Below are 18,335 nucleotides of genomic sequence, written 5' to 3' on the forward strand. Positions count from 1 at the left end.
TGTTAATATACTGTACTCTACTTACAAGACTATAAATTTCTTGTGTACCTTACTTCTAGGTCTTCTGATTTTTCTTCCCATAGTATTTGCTAAGTGGTTGTTAGTGGTACACAAGTTGGACTTTTACATACCTACCTTACTTCTAGTAGTTTTTCACCTGATGCTTTTGAATTTTCCCAGAAAAACACATACTTGAACCTTTCACTTTGTATGTAATTACATTGGCTAATGCTTCCAAAACAGTGTTAAATAACAGTAGAAAATGTGTGTTTTCTCATCGTGTCCCTGATTTTATGAGAAATGCTTCTAGTCTTTTATTACATGATGCTGCCTTTTGGTTGGAAACATAGTTACTATGTTATGGGTACATTTTTTTCCATTTTATTGGACTTAATTAGAAATAGAATGATTTTTTAAACCAGAAGCCCTTTCATAGCATCTATCAAAATAATCTACTGTGTGTTCGTTCCCTTTCAGCCACTTGTATAATAAATTATAAACTTGAGTTATTGTGGTCAGCACTGTGGCATAGTAGGTTAAGCCTCTACCTGCAGCCAGCATTCCATGTGGGTGCCAGTTTGCATCCCAGCTGCTCCACTTCTGATCCAGCTCTCTGCTTATGGCCTGGGAAAGAGGTGGAAGATGGCCCAAGTGCTTAGGCCCCTGCACCTACCCACAGGGAAGACCCAAAAGGAGCTCCTGGCTCCTGGCTTCAGATCGGCCCAGCCCCAGCCATCGCAGCCAACTGGGAAGTGAACCAGTGGATGGAATACCTCTCTCTCTATCTGTAACTCTGCCTCTCAAATAAATGAATACATGCATATATCTTTAAAAAAAAAAAAAGTTATTGTGCATACTAACATTCTCTGCATTAACCACAGCCGGACATGATACAGTTTTATTCTACTGAATTAAACTTTTTGTTAATATTTTATAAGAACTATGTATTAGTAAAATTTAGGATATTTATTTCAAAGGTAGAGCAGCGGGATGGAGAGGGGGGTAGATATCCCTTCTATCTGCTGGTTCACTACCCAAAAGGCCTTAGCAGCCTTAATGGGCCAGGATCTCCATCTAGGTTTCCAACATGGGTGGCAGGGGCCCAGTACTTGGGTTATCCTTTGGCATCTTCTCAGGTGCATTAGCAGGAAGCTAGATTCCAAGTGGAGAAGCCAGACTTGAAATGGCACTCTGATATGGGATGTCTGCATTGGAAACAGCAATTTAACCTGCTATGCTTCAACTCTGGCCAATGTATTCATATTTTAGTGATCTGATATTAAAGAGTATCTGAGTTTTCTACCTCATATTTTGAACAGTTATAAAAAAAAGCCTACAATTTCTGATTTCTCAAGGATCTGAAATATTTCCCTCAAGATATAAATTTTACTGCTTTTTACTAGAGGGTAATTTTCACAATTTCTTTTAGAATTAGAATCTACTAAGTTCTTTTTTCCCTCTTCTTGAGCCAAATTTATGTATTTATTTATATCATGCTTGAAAAAAATTTGGGAATCAAATATATTTGATATTTTTATATCTAATAAATGTTAAATACTAGGAGTAAAATAATTAAGATAAATCAGGGACATGCAATCAAGAAGAAAATGAAGATTTAGGGGCATAAGGAAGACTAAATTTCAAAGGGGAAAGATTACAATGGAGAAGACAGAGTAACCTAACAATATAAAAGGGATCATCCAGTTCCTGAATCCTTTTATACTTAAGAATACCCTTACTTAAAACACAACTTTGTGGCCGCTGCTGTGGCGCAGCGGGTTAAAGCCCTGGCCTATAGTGCCAGCATCCCATATGGGCGCCCATTCAAGTCTCAGCTGCTTCACTTCTGATCCAGCTCCCTGCTAATGCGCCTGGGAAAGCAGCGGAGGAAGGCCTAATTTGGGCCCCTGCACCTACATGGGAGACCCAGAAGAAGCTCCTAGCTTTGGATCGGCTCAGTTGTGGCCAGTTGGGGATTGAACCACCAGATAGATCTCTCTATGTCTCTAGCTCTCTAACTCTTTCAAATAAATAAAATAAATATTTTTAAAAAACCCACACACAACTTCTGGCTTGGGAATTTTATTTTCCATCAAAACTCTCCAGCTGTAAAATCATTAACTTTAGAAATCTTATTTGATTGAAAGAATAAAGTTATAGCTTCATTATTTTCAATTATATATGAACTAACTTCTGTTCTTGATACTTAAGAAATTATTTCTACTATCTCTGAAAATTTCAGCAAATTACACCTGGATAGCTCCAAAATATGAATCTTCTTCATCTCCAAATTCATGTTTTCATTTATTCTTATTTATTCTTAAAAAACTTAACATTTTCTTGAATACATTCCAATCACCATTATTCTCTAGGCTTCTCCAAAGAAACCCATTGTGGTTGTTAACTATATGCAATTCATCCTTTTTAAGTGCCTTCAGTTTTTGCCAATTCTCTCCATTCTATCCAATTTCTTCAAGCCCAATCTCTAGCATACTGATTTCTTCTTCAATAGTTTATTCTGCCCCTTATACTAACAAAAATTATTATCTTTAATACATATATATTTCTGTTCTTCTTTATCCTTACTACCTTTTGATAAGTGACCTTATTCCTGGGTTCTTATCTCCTCTCCTCATTTTTTTGGTCCAGATGTCAACTGCTATTTAACTTTTGTGGCAGTTTAGAGCTACTGTCTAAGACCTCCTTTTTTTGTTTCCTAGAAAATTCAATTCTTCTATAATGCTTATCAGCCACGTTGTAAATACTAAAATATTCACATAGTTTAGTTGTTACTTTGCATATCTGTATTAATTCATCTGTGAATACGAAAAACTGTCTCTGCCATTTAAGCCAAAGTATGGGTAGTATACTAGATGACTAGACACTGAACATTTATCTTTAAATATTAATAACGAAGCTCCAAAATCAGGCTACAATTGCTTTATCATTTGGATTAAGTAGCATAAAAGCGAACAATAGGACTACAGTTAATGAGTCCTTTCTGTCTGTGTAATTTCTCTCCCCAAGTCTGTAAAAAATCCTTACAAGGAAAAGAACCAGATCCACCTGGGCTATGGGTATGTGATATGCTATAAGAGGCTGAGTCAAAACAGAACCCCATTAACTCACCATCATCTTTAGTTAGTAAGGTCTTTCTTTGATGATTCTCTTTAGCCCTACCTCACCTGTAAGCACTGCTCTGCTTGGTAAAGAAAATAGGCTGGCCTAAAGAAAACTCCTATGAGGTCAGCCTTTCTTTTAGTCCTCTTATAGATGAAATCAGGTTTTCCTTCCTTCTCTCAAAATCTGTTCATACCTCCATTTCTTCTAAATTAGCAAAGGACAGCACACTTAATATATATAGCCTTGTACACCTGAGTTGTTTCAACTGTCGACATTCTCACATTTCACTCAGTCTAAATGGTGTATCTGCTGCCAATTCTATCCAGTATGTGGTAGCTTCTTTTTAGATACATATCTCATTGGTTCTTTTTATTCTGATTAATTCAAGGGAAGGTAATTCAATAAAATTCAAACGAGTCATCATTTATCCTTTAAAACTAACTCATGCAATTTAGTAATTTTATAGCAAAAAATCTACATGCATATTTTATCTCCTGAGGCAGCACAATTGGCACGGTAGTTAAGACTTCACTTGCGATGCCTACATCCCGTAACAGAGAGCCTGGGTTCAAGTTGCAGCTCTGCTCCCAATTCCAGCTTCTTGCTAATGTGTATCCTGGGAGGCAGCAAGTACTGCCGCCAGTATTTGCGTCTCCATCACCCATGTGGGAGACTTGGATTAAGCTCCCAGCCCTTCGCTATGAAGGGCTTTATTGCAGGCATCTGAGGAGGAAACTAGCAGATGGAAGATCTCTCTTTTCCTATCTCTGTCTCCCTTTCAAATAAAGATAAAGCAAACTAAAAAAGTTAACTTCAAAAAATAAGTGTATGCACAAATCAGATATTCAGTATCAATTAAGGTAACTCCCTCATGAGAGACAGCTGAAATATACTCAGCATAATTCAAATAATGTTGTTTTCATTTCCATATTAAAGTAGTGCATGTGTTAAAATGCCATTATATAATCTAAAATATCCACTTTTCAACCTTGCTCTCCTACAGAAGTATCAAACAATTCTTCTTTAAAGTATTAAGGAGTACTAGAAAAGGCAATCTAATAACGAAAATAAAACTGCGCCGGCCGCGGCGGCCATTGGAGGGTGAACCAACGGCAAAGGAAGACCTTTCTCTCTGTCTGTCTTTCTCACTGTCCACTCTGCCTGTCAAAAAAAAGATAAAAATAAAAAATAAATAAATAAAACTTGTTCGTAACTATAATTAAGGGGCCAGCATTGTGGCACATGGGTTAAGCCACCTCCTGCAATGCCAGCATCCCATAGGAACATCAGTTGAGTCCTGGTAGCTCCACTTCCCAGCCAGTTCCCTGTTAATGCACCTAGGAAAGCAATGAAAGATGGCCCTAATGCTTATACCACTGCTAAGCACATTTGAGTCCTCAATGAGCTCCAGTTTCTGGGTTCCTGGCTTCAGCCTGACCCAGCTCTGGACCAAGGCAGTTGTAGCCATTTGGAAAGTGAACCAAGGATGGAGAGCGCCCTCTCTCTCTCTCTGCCTTTCAAATAAATAAATCTTAAAAAATAAAAAGGGGCCAGCGCTGTGGCACAGTGGGTTAATCCCCTGCCTGCGGCACCGGCATCCCATATAGGCACTAGTTCTAGTCCCGGCTGCTCCTCTTCCAATCCAGCTCTCTGCTGTGGCCTGGGAAAGCAGTAGAAGATGGCCCAAGTCCTTGGGCCCCTGCACCCGCATGGGAGACCAGGAGGAAGCACCTGGCTCCTGGCTTCATATCAGTGCAGCTCCAGCCACTGCAGAGTGAACCAACGGAAGGAAGACCTTTCTCCCTGTCTCTCCCTCTCACTGTCTCTACCTCTCAAATAAATAAAAAACCTTTTAAAAATAAATAAATAAATAAATAAAAACAAAGAACTATAATAAAGAAAAGAATTGTTCCAAAATGGACATGGAACCATTAAGCATTGAACCAAATAGGACTAAATTCAGTTACCAAGTCTGCCAATTATCTTTATAACCTACAAAGATTTACCCCTCTGAATATTACATTCCTCATTTGGAAGATTAGGATAATAACCACACTTCATTGAACTGTTGTAAAGTTTAAACAAGACAGAACATGGGGATGGGCAATCAGTACGTGGTATACATTCATAAAAAGTTTGTAGGTTGCATGTCTGTAGGCACTTGTATACATATATAAGTGAACTGTGATCTCTGATCTAACTAAAAGCAGAGTCATTCCAAAGGGAAACTTATGTCCTAGCCTCACTTAAAAATTAAGGAAGTGAATAAAACGAAGGTTTCTTACTCTTGACAGACTACTTTTACAAAATTCAGGTAAGCTCAAATTACATTTAAATAATACTTGTCTTATTTATCAGTAGTTTCTAGAATTAAGTTCACATGAAATGAAAACAATAACAATATGTACACCTTATGTACACCTTATGTACACAAATCTTTCTGAGGAAAAGAACCACAGGCAATTGTTCTATATTGAAGACACATACTGCCCCAAGCATGACTAACCAGATCAGCATCTCTACCACAAGCAATGATGTAGAGGTGAAAGCAACTTCTTCTGACTATAGCAACACTAGGACTACCTCTCAGATCTTATCTTCAGAAACAGAGAGGAGGAGCCAGCACTGTGGCATACTGGGCTAAGCCTCTACCCGTAGTGCTGGCATCCCATCAATTCAAGTCCTATCTCCTTCACTTCCAATCCAGCTCTCTGTCATGGCTTGGGAAAGCAGTAGAAGATGGCCAAGTCCTTGGGCTCCTGCACCGGCATGGGAGATCTGAAAGCAGCACGTAGTTCATGACTGACCCAGCTCCGGCCATTGCGGACAATTGGGGAGAGAACCAATGGACAGAAAACCTCTCTCTCTCTCATTCTCTCTCTCTCTCTCTCTCCGTAACTCTGACTTCAAATAAATAAATAAATGTAGAAAGAAAGAGAGAAGGAGAGAGAGAGAGAGAAAGAAACAAAGAAAGAGGAGAGGTGAATATAAAGAAGCAAACAGCGACTTATAAAGAATGAAGACTTACTCATTTCAACTTATTCTTTTAAAAGAGTAAGATTTAGTTAGTCACTTAAAGGCAGAGTTAGAGAGAGAGGGAGAGAAAGATCCTCCATCCACTGGTTCATTCCTCAAATGGCCACAACAGCTGGGACTGGGCCAGGATGAAACCAGAAGCCAGGAGCTTCCAGGTCCCTCACATGGGTGTAGGGACCCAAGTACTTGACCCATCCTCCACTGCTTTCTCAGGAGCAACAGCAGCCGGATCCTGACATGGCAGTGGAGCAGCCAAGACACCAACCAGCCCCCAAATGGAATTCCAGTATCACAGGTTGTGGCTTAACCCACTATACACCACAGTGCCAGCCCCTATAATGTATCTTGAACAATGACCAACTACTATTTTTTTTTAAATAGGTATTTTTTTAAGATGTTATTTATTTATTTGAGAGGCAGAATTACAGACAGAGAGAGGAAGAGACAGAAAGGTCTTCCATCTGCTGGTTCACTCCCTAAATAACCGCAGTGGCTGGAACTGGGCAGATCCAAAGCCAGGAACTACTTTCGGGTCTCCCATACAGGTGCAGGGGCCCAAGCACTTGGGCCATCTTCCACTGCTTTCCCGAGCCACAGCAGAGAGCTGATCGGAAGAGGAGCAGCCAGGACTTGAACCAGTAACTATATGGGATGCCAGTGCCACAGGTGGAGGCCCAGCCCACTATGTCACAGCACCAGCCCTCTCAACTACTATTGGACAGCCGTATCCAACAGTTCAATTCCCAATTCTTGGAAATACTGAAACACAAAAGAAGTTGCACTGCAGTAAAGTATTCCACATGTTCCCAAGTTCCTGTGGCAAATAAAGTACTCCTTTTGATAACTTTTGGTTCACCACCCACAGCACAGAGGAAAATCAAATGGTATTACGGATAATTCCATTTAAATTTCTTAGGACTTCCACACTGTAGGTTAAGTTCATGTGAATTATATATTTTGTGCCATAATATACTAGAGTTTACTATAAAATCTTTAAGCAAAACTGATGCATCAGAAAGATAAGCCATGTTTATTGCCCGTTTTCACTGACCTCCTAAAATACCAATCAGTGCTTTCACCTAGGAAAGATGAATCTAAATTGAACAGGATACTCTTAATACAGGCAGTTTTTCCACAAAACTTCAAAGATTCAAATTATTACAAAAATCAAGAAACAGAAAAGTATTTTTCTGATGTCTAGTATATTTATTAGGATAAACTCAACTCACGATCTGATGTGTGGGAAATCTTCTTCAATTTTGCTTCCTGTATTTTTGAAAATTTGAAGTGCAGCTTCTGCTACTTTCTCATCATCCATTTTCAGGCAAGCCAGGAGTGATTCAAATGTTTCAGCAGAATGAAATGAGATGGGATGTGTGAATGACAGTACCTACAAAATGAGTCAAAAAAATGATCTGCAAAACTTATTCATCATTATAATACAAACTCTGAAAATATTACAAATTGGAAAATCAGTCAACACAAAAATAATTATGCTAAAAAGCTGAAAGCACTATAAATAAAACCTATTCAAATATATCTCATATATGTTACTGTGTAGGAAATCACGATATACAGAAGCAATCTATTTCAAAATTAACTTCCATTTTAACATAATTCTAGTGAAAATAATTTGGGTTTTGATTACTGTTTGGGCTTTTCTGGGGGTGTCAGGAGGTAAGGGTAGGAGAAAGGGACATGAAAAGAGAATTTAACAAAAATCTCTATTCTTCTAAGAAAGGTCATTAGAATAGACTAGCCAAGACGTAAGCTAGGATATAGAGAAACAGTACACAATAAAAATTACAAGAATCATGAAACAGAATAAGTAAAGCAATAAACAGATTCTTGCATTTATGAAAAGTTAGATTATATATACTGATAAGAACATGTTTTATATTAATAAGAGTACAAAACTGTATATTCTGTTTGACCCCAACTATACAAAACTACTTTTTGGAAAGAAATAAAAGAAAACATTAAACTTTATGTTTTTATATGATGAGTTCACAAATGCTTACTTTATAACTTTTTTATTTACTAGGTTGTTAATGCTGAACTGATAAGTTTTATAATCAGCAGAAGGCAGTAGTATAGTTTACTTAACAAAAAAATATAGATTTAAGAATTTGGCTCATTATGTGTAGGGTTAGCACCTTCATTTCACAAATAACACCTTAAGTTAAACTCCGAGTCTTTTAATTAATATTAAGCTAGCTTACAGACTTTAATCCTGAATAAGTCCTTACATGTCTGAATAAATAGACAATTTCCAAATGATCTAAAACAATATAGAAAACTTTAGATTATAAAAATGGAAAAACCTCAGGAGCAAACTAAACTGTTTGCTTAACAGTCCAAACAGGCACTTAATTTCACAGATTTACCTTAAGCAGTTCAAGACCTGCTCTGATGGCTTGATCAGTTGGAACACCCTCATCTTCATCATCAGCTGTGCCATCTATTGATTTGTTCACTTGCTTAATAAGAGCACTAAAGTGTGACAAAAAGCAAAAATGTCATTTTGTTCAACTGTCATTTGGTAGCAGTAATACAAAATATTTCATATATATTATGTATCACATCCAAACCACATCCAAATTTTATATAGCTGTTCCCCAAACATTAATACAAAACAAACAACTATAACAAAATAATCTGAGATGCTTCTTTTCAAAAACAGTTATTTTTCCTTGATCATGATTTGCTTTTTTTAGTGCCATCTAGATGTTCATTATTCTCTTTTCCAAAAAGGCCTAAGCCTAAAGATGCGAATGATAAATTATCTGAAAGTCATTGTTATTAGTCCAGTAAGTACAACAATATATTCTTAAATAAAGGATAATGGGCAATATTAAGTGCTATAAAACCATTTAACACATCTGAGTGTATTTCAAAAATTTATAGTAGGAGCCGGTACTGTGATACAGCATGTTAAGCTACCACCTCCAACACCAGCATCCCATATGAGTGCTGGTTCCAGTCCCAGCTGCTCCACTTCTGATCCTGCTGCCTGCTTATGAACCTGGAAAAGCAGCAGTGGATGAACTCCTGGCTTCTGGCTTCAGCTTGGCCCCAACCCCAGACATTGTGGCCATCTGGGAGTGAACCAGCAAATGGAAGATCTTTCTCTCTTTCTCCTCTGCCCGTTACTGCTTTTCAACTAAATCTTTAAAAAAAAAAAAAAAAGTCACAGAAAATAGAAAAATGGAATTAAACAGAAAGTTTATTTTGCTGTCCAAAATATTGAAATCACTGCTTATAAATGATTTTTGAAGAGTTCATGTCAAATGTGTATTATAAAAAAATTATATATGGTTTTAGAAAAAGTTTTGCACCCAAATCAAGAAAGTTCAATTATTCAATGTTCCTTAAAATGTCTCACATGTTTCTACAAAAATATTATGTGCTCAGTGTACCACAAGAATAAAAAATTCCACATATTCAAAAGCAAACTCATTATTTTCTTCCATGACACAGTATGAAGCTCTTGGTCTCCCAAAGAAAGGCCAGAAACAAGTAAACAAATACATTAAAAAGGCAAAAATTTTTAAAAAAGTAAAACTACAAGGTCATGACAAAAAGTGAAGTTCTTTAGCCAGGGTATTTAGGACAGGAATTTATGAACAAGTAGAATTGAGCTAATAACCAAAGAACAAGAGTCATTCACATTAAAAAAAAAAAGAAGAAGAAGAAAAAGAAAAAAACACTGGGGGGAAAAAGAATCAACCTGAAAAAAACTCAACTGAAATATTATTAAAAATGCCAAAACTTGATTCTGTCCCGGTTGCTCCTCTTCCAGGCCAGCTCTCTGCTGTGGCCCGGGAAGGCAGTGGAGGATGGCCCAAGTGCTTGGGCCCTGTACCCGCATGGGAGGGCAGGAGGAAGCACCTGGCTCCTGGCTTCGGATCGGCGCAGCGTGCCAGCCGTAGGGGCTATTTAGGGGGTGAACCAACGGAAAGGAAGACCTTTCTCTATGTCTGTCAAAAAAAAAAAAAAAAAAAAAAGCTAAAACTTAAGGTGGGCTTTGGCCTAGCAGGTAAGCAGATTTCTGGGACATCCACATCCCATATCAGAATGCTTGGGTTCAAGTTTCAGCTCTGTTCCTGATTCCAGCTTCATGCTGATGTGCACCCTGGAAGACAACAAATGATGGCTCAAGTAGAAAAGTCCTTGCCATTCATGTTGGAGAACTGGATGGAACTCCTGGCCTCCTGCTTAAACCTGCCCCAGACCTGCACTGCAGACATCTAAGGAGGGTAATCAGTGAATGGGAGGTATCTCTAATAAATTTTTTTTAAAGTACTAAGAATTCAGTGAAGGTAAAACTAACAAAATAGTAAAAAGATCAATGGTGATTTTCATATCAGCAAAAGCCACCTAAGAAAAAGAATGGAGATATCTATTCAAAACAAATATACAAAATAACAACAAAAAGTAGCAAAAAACCTGTATGTAACTTGGTGTAGGACAACATTTAACAAACGTATGTGGTTATACATGTATATATGCTTTAACAGATGTATCCTGAGATTCAACTGAAAGAATTAATTAATGTTTGGGAACAGCCAATAAATTTTAAGAGAGGAAGGATGAAAGTACCAGCTTTGAGATAAAAATTTACATAAAAACATCAGAAAACCAAGAAATCAAAAAGAAAACCCAGTAAGGGTTCAAATCATGTAAGAACCTATACCATAATTGGGGAACAGTGCAAACCAAATGGGAAGGAATCAAGTTTTTCAATAAATTGATACAACTAGTTATAGTACAACTTATAAAAGGGTGGATCTTTTTGTCTATTTTACAATAAAAAAAAAAAATTCCAGGCCAATTGCAGATTTTAACATAAAAAGAGAACTAAAGGCAGAAAGAAACCATAAAGAAAATAAATGACATACTTAATTATGTAACAATATTTGTCAAGTACAGCCATAAAAGGCAATTAAACTGGGTTGACAGCCTTACATTATGAAGCATTCTTAGAATTAGTAAGAAAAAGATAGGGGCGGGTGCTGTGGCACAAAAGGTTATTCCTTCGCCTGTGGCGCCAGCATCCCATATGGGCGCCAGTTCGAGTCCCAGCTGCTCCTCTTCCAATCCAGCTCTCTGCTGTAGCCTGGGAAAGCAGTAGAAGATGGCCCAAGTCCTTGGGCCCCTGCACCCGCATGGGAGACAGAAGAAGCTCCTGGCTCCTGGCTTTGGATTGGCCCAGCCTCGGCCATTGCAGCCATTTGTGGAGCGAACCAGCGGATGGAAGCTCTCTCTCTCTCTCTCTCTCTGTCTCTCCCTCTCATTATCTGGAACTGTACCTCTCAAGTAAATAAATAACATCTTAAAAAAAAAAAAAAAAGAAAAAGACAATTTTTCTAAGTCCTTCACAGGAAAATAATAGGTATTCCCCCAAAGAGATGTAATTAAACAAGAGATGTAATTAGCCAAGAAATATTTTTTTTAATTTCAACCTTCTTCATAAATATTCAACTTTATTAATAAACACAAAAATCATACTTAAGCAGTACTATCACTTATTAACTAATCAAATGGCAGAAACTGAAAAGGATGATAGCCATTCTGCAGAACAGTAAGATGTAATGGACATCCAATGATTACTAAAGAAGACTTAAAATGAAATCTTCCTGGAGGCTTACTGAATAGTGCGGTGGTTAACCAAGTGGGCTCTGGAGCCAGACTTCCTGTGCTTAAATAAGAGAGTTATTTAACATCTGTTTAACTCACTGCTCCTTTTCTGTGAAATGGGAAAAATGATACACAGTTGAGCATCTAATTTGAAAATTCAAAATCTGATCTGAACTGACATGGTGTCATAATAAAGTAATTCCATGCATCATGTGACAGGTAACAGTCAAAACAGGCACTTAAAATAATATCTCATTATATATATGTAAATATTTCAAAATTCAAAAAATTCTGACACCTAAACACATCTGATTCCAAGCATTTTAGATAAGAGATACTCAACCTTTCTGATGAAATCAATGAGTCACTTTTAGAGTCATCCCAGACACATTATAAACATGAATTGCTACCCATTATTTTTTTTTCCCCCATTATTCTTATAGTTTGATATATCTTCTAGATCACCATGACCTCCTGGCTTGTTCTCAGTCCCTCTGTCCATCTATACATACCTTCCTCTGAAATCATTTCCATCTTAACTTCCAAAATATTGCAATAACCTATACTTATGCTATATTTTTATAATTTCTCTAACGCAAAAATAATTTATAAGGCTCTGACCATGATCTTTTTACTTATTTCTAAAAATTCTTAATAGATGGCTCCATTCTCAAAATTCCACATTAAACTCAGTATTTCCTTACTTGAAACAATTATTTCTTATATTCAGTCAAGCACCTTCTTTCTCACTTCAAAAACAGTCCCCCTTCATTCTTTTCAAGATATTACTATTATTTTCATCATGTGGGCCTAAAACCTTGTATTTCATGAGGGCCAGCATTGTGGCATAGCCAGTAAAACTGCCACCTGAGACACCAGCATCCCAAGTAAGAGCCAGTTCATGTCCCAGCTAACAGATCCAACTCCCTGCTAATGCACCTGGGAAAGCAGCAAAGGAAGGCCCAAGTGCTTGGGCCCCAGCACCCACATGAGAGACCTGGAAGAAGCTCCTAGTTCCTGGTTTCAGCTTGGCCCCACTCCAGCCATTACAGCCATTTGGGGGAGTGAACCAGCAGATGGAAGATCTCTGTCTGTCCCTTGGTCTCTCCATAAGTCTGATTTTCAAGTAAATAAATAAATCTTAAAAAAAAAAAAAACAACTTATATTTCTCACTCTTTCTCACCTTTATTTTCCCTATACCTTTTTTTTCCCACTGTATTACTATTATCTTCATCGTTTAATCTTTATATTTCTGACTTTTTCCCCATATCCCTCCCATCCTACTACCTTCAATTACAGTAACACCATAGCAGTTTCTTTCACATTCCTCCTCCTATCCATTGTATCTCAAACATCTGTGTTCTCAATGATCAAAGAGAAAGTAAAAAGCTTGATCTTAAAGGCCTTCCACAATCTGATCCAAATCAACTTTTTAAGTGTCATCTCCTAACACTTTCATACCGCTTAATAGTTTAAATACATGGTAATCATTTTCCAAATATCCCACAATTTCCTACCCAGTTACCTAGGCTAATATTAATCTCAGCACCCAGAATACTTTCTCCTATCTCTGTAGAGACAAAATCCAACCTATTCTTCTCTCTTAGGTAAAACATCACCCATTAGAGATAACTTCTTTCAGTTCTCTGAACTCTATTTGCACTAATCTTACAGAACTATAATAAAATCTCCAGAGTAAAAATTTTGATTTCCTAATAGGCAGGAGGTAGATGAACAGTACATGCAGAAAAAAATATTACTATTGTTATTCATTTCAAATGCTAATATACTCCATAAAGGACATTAGTGCTGATTAGTAAATCAGTATGCTATATGTATTTTGTATTTTGTAAGTACTTTATCTCTTACATCTTGTTCAACACATTTTAGGGAAAAAGCTGTTTTGTTTTTGTTTTTGTTTTTTTTAAAGCAAGATCTTTCCATATTTCACAAGAGAATGCCAACAGAAAAGGAAATATTTTTCCAAGATGACACATTCAGGTGATATCAAAACTGAATTTAAATGAGGGTTCTTTTAAAAAAACATTTTCAGTTCTGAAATAGCTGACAATACATATGTTACTTTGCAGCAGATTTGCTTCACTTTCTTTTCCTGAAGATGTCACTAAAATAATTTATATTACATAACCTATGCATACCAACAAGGGGTTAAAAAAAGGAGTTCCTGGTACATTGTTAATTTATGAAACAGACTGAAAATTTCTCACGCAATTTAAACCAACATTTAAATTTTAACTAATTAACAAGAAAAATTATATATTTATATAATTATATATGTATATAAACAGATGAGATATATTTATAAATGCAAATATACAGACAAGTAGCTAGTTTGTGCTTTGTATACAGAAGGTATTCAATACTGAGGAGAGTACTGACCTCCTGAATGTATAAATAAATGAACAGAAATAAGAATTTAATATTATATGCAAATACCTGATAGATTCAGTATCTATGTGTACAGGTGCTATCCTCTCCAAGAGAAACTTTATCATTTCCAAGAAAGGATTTGTAGGCTGTTTGGGATTGCCCAACTTCTTAGTTATTTCACGCTGCAATGCAGAGTTTTAAAATATTACAAAGTACATTTAAACAAATTATTACATTAAAATGTTAACCTACAATAATTGAAACTCTAGTACTAGTACTAGAATAAACAAAACAATAGGGATTGACCAAGTTGACAAAGAGTAGATGAAGAATTTGGTATAAGAGAAAGTATTTCAAGTAAATAAGGAAAAGGTATATTATTCAATATATTGTATTGAAATAATTACACATATTTGAAATTTTAAGTCCTTATAATTTATACCAAAAATATTCCAGCAGGGTAAAACACAAAATAAGAATACGGTGTGTGTGGTGGTGGGGGGGTGGGTAGTAGCACTCTAGTGCAGTAGGTTAAGCCCAGCCCTGCAGCACTGGCATCCCATACGAGCACCAGTTCGAGTCCCAGTGGCTCCACTCCTGATTCAGCTCCCTGCTAATGTGCTTGGGAAAGCATTGGGAGATGGCGCAAGTGCTTGGGCCCCTGCACCCATGTGTGAGACCCAGAAGAAGCCCCTGGCTCCTGACTTTGGATCGGTCCAGCTCTGGCTATTGTGGCTATTTTGGGGGTAAACCAGCCAATGGAAGCTCTTTCTCTATCCCTCTCTCATTCTCTACCTCTTAAATAAACAAAATCTTTAAAAAAAAGAAAAAAGTGAAAGAAAGAATACAAGGGACAGGGAATACACAAATTATAGCAAACAAAATCCAGAGGAACTTGTTAAAACTACACATTCCTGAGTACAGGTAAGAAGAGAAACTAAGAATGAATCCCAGGTTTCCTGACTTGGGCTTTGGGTGATTCTATTCATTCAGATAAGAAGCAAAATATAAAGATAGGTCCTATTTAAAACTAAAACATCTGTTACCTGTATTACAAGTATGAATTACATTACATTATTACTTAACATTGAAGTTATTTTTGTTTTTGTATTATGAATAAGGTTATAGATGAACATAAAGACAACAGCAAATTACAGATTCCTGGAACTCACTATGAAGATTCTCATTTCGTCTATCTCTGGTGGAGTCAAGAATCATCTACCTCTAAAAAGCATCTCAGAAGATCCCCATGGTAACTAAGAAATACTGACATTAGTAAATACTGTGACTGACTTAACAACAGATTAAGATTTTGAAAGTAAGAAACCAAAGGCAAAAACCAGAACTAGAATAATGATAGATTCATCTAGATTAAAAACAGACACTATGATATATAAAGAACATCGCAAACGATGAAAGGGTAAACTACAACTGACAGAAAATTACTTGCAACTTAACAGATACCACCATAAGACAAATTAATAAATCATAATATAAAGACAAATAGCATTATATAAAAATAGGCAAAGATTATAAACATAAAATTTACAAAAGAACTATGAATAGCTAATACACCCAAAAATGTAAGATCTGATAACTAGCAGCTAACAAATACAAATCCTGTCACAAAAACTAGGATTCTTGCCCCTGTTATTTGGGTTTGGTTTCCAGCATTTACACAGGCCAGTGTTATGTGTGAGAAAATGGTCACTGCCATCACCGGTATCAGTATAAAATCATTCAGTTCTAGAGAACAATTTGCCATTACATATCAGAGGGTTTAAAAAACTGATCTTTAACCGACAAAATAGTAGTTCTATAAATTCATCCTAAAGATTCAAGACTATCTATACCTATTTAGTTATAAGGACATTAATTATATCATTTTTACACTAATTAAAAACAGAAAAATTTAAATATGTAAATCCATGGATTATTCAATAAATTATGCTGCACAGTCAATGCTATCTTATATAGCTATTAAATATAATACTACAGAATCTTAATGAAGAATAGGATGGGAGAGGGAGTAGGAGATGGGATGGTTTGTGGGTGGGAGGATGGTTATGGGGGGAAAAACCGCTATAATCCAAAAGTTGTACTTTTGCAATTTATATTTATTAAATAAAAGTTTAAAAATATATAATACTATAAATGACTAGGTAATAAAACTGCTAAAAATGGATCTCCTTTGGAAGGACAAACACAATACTACAAGCAATTGTCTCTATAAAGGGATTATAATAGTTTACATTGTTATTTCTGTGACATTTTCTAAATATTACATAGTGAATATAAACTCATAAAAAGGAGATTGACAAGAAAAGATATGGGGTCTTTTTCAAACAGTAGCTCTTTTAATTTCTGTCCTTACCACACAACCTTCAGCCTGCTTGCAGGAGCATGTTGGACTAACAAGTACTTCTAACTGTTTTCTTATTTTCTCATCATCTTCTAACACCTGTGTGAATTTCTTCATGAAATCCTGAGCCTTACCAGGATCTGGCAAATTTCCTTAAAATAAATTAAAATTTAATTAAGATACAATTTGAAACTTTTCTCAAAAAAAAAAAATATTTTTCACTACTTTTATTACTTTGGTTAATAATCTGCCTACAAATTTACCTTAGTTTAATAAAATAAGTTTAGAAGCACTTTCAGTCATCAATTTTCACAAATAAAATGTTTTCTAGAAATATAAAACAATCACTATAAAGAGATATCTACTAAGGGAAAAAATTAAAGTACTTCTAAATAACTCAGTATTTAAATTTAAAGGCAGTAAATGTTGATCTCAATAATACCAATTTTTGCCCCCTCAAAACTTGTGCCATATATTTTTTGTTTATAATTAAAGTAAGAGCTCAAACAGTAAGTTTTACCTTTAAGAAATTATTTTCCTCTATTTTCTCAATTATTGTTAAAACAATCCAGAAATAATTCACATGTACACACAGGCTATCTGGCACTGACATACAGTGATCAACCTGTTCCAGATGTTATTGCTGAGTATGTCATTATTGGATAAGATTATGTGGAATCAAAAATGATTTTTGTATTACTCTCTTAATGTGTCTTTACATCCACTTATAAGACCTAATAAAAGGTAGATCCTAATATCTTTTTTTTCTGGCTATTCAACTATTATAGAGAACTAGATGAGCGTAACTTTAATAATTTTAGAATCTACAAAACAGTAGTAGAAATTCAATTCAATCTGTAAATACAAATACATAAATTAGTCTTCAAGATCATTTACAACTCTAGCTTCACTGAAAGTTCTAGTGAGAATGATTAAATCACTGAATGTAGTAAGAATGTATGAATCTTCCTAAATACTTTCTGTATGACCTTTTCCTGTTTCTACAATACAAAAAAAAAAAATGCAAAAAAGATACACATTACCAGTTAAACTAAACGTTTACTAGACACATTTACACAGTAAGCATCAGAGGAAAAGATGGAAAACTGCTGGTGCAGCACTTTTGACAACTGCAATCCAAAGATCACTGGCAGTTCACTACAGTTTAGTAGTGTTCAGGAAAAAGTACTCTTTTCAAATTTATTGGGAAAATGTCATTTTAAAGCCCTTTCATAATGAACAGATGTAATATTGAAAGCTACAATGAAGCCTATTATTTAAGAAAATAAAGCAAAGGGGAATTGGGAGAAAAAAGAAAGAAAAATCCTTTATTCAGCTTCCACAAACATGTATGTATGTGGAACCCTTTTTTTTTTTTTAATAATACTTTTTGTATTTGTAAGATACTAGCATTCCTCAGAAGAAAACAAATATATTGCATTACTGAAACAAAATGAATAGAGGAGGAAAAAAATGGAATATAGGGGATGATCTCCCATATCCACAACCAAAATACTAAGGAGCTGGTTATTAAAACACACACACACACACACAACCACTTCCTGCAGCAAGTTATTCAACTGGACTGAAACACTCAGGACTGAAATATATTCTGGTCTTAAAACTCTGCTCATGCTAAAACTCTTATGACTTAATTAAAAACCCAGAGACCAAGGCTTCTGATCTCTTCCATGCCTAAGCACTACTTCTACAAACATCTTAGAATATTTAGCATCTCAGAGTCAGCTTAATATCTCATTACTGGGAGGGGTTTGTACTGTG

General features: G+C 35.8%; 1 protein-coding gene across 5 annotated transcripts in view; it reads right to left on the minus strand.

Annotated features, from left to right (window-relative positions):
• Positions 1–18,335, minus strand: part of PDS5B (PDS5 cohesin associated factor B) — a 203,743-nt gene that overhangs the window by 68,780 nt on the left and 116,628 nt on the right. For all 5 annotated transcript variants that reach the window (XM_062194387.1, XM_062194386.1, XM_062194389.1 and 2 more), the window contains exons 16-19: positions 16,566–16,705; positions 14,258–14,373; positions 8,547–8,652; positions 7,389–7,549 (exon numbers count right to left, since the gene is read on the minus strand). In XM_062194387.1, the coding sequence (XP_062050371.1) occupies positions 7,389–7,549; positions 8,547–8,652; positions 14,258–14,373; positions 16,566–16,705 (523 nt within the window). The remainder of the gene's footprint in view (positions 1–7,388; positions 7,550–8,546; positions 8,653–14,257; positions 14,374–16,565; positions 16,706–18,335) is intronic.

Source organism: Lepus europaeus, chromosome 6, assembly GCF_033115175.1.
Source record: "Lepus europaeus isolate LE1 chromosome 6, mLepTim1.pri, whole genome shotgun sequence".
NCBI classification, from domain to species: Eukaryota; Metazoa; Chordata; class Mammalia; order Lagomorpha; family Leporidae; genus Lepus; species Lepus europaeus.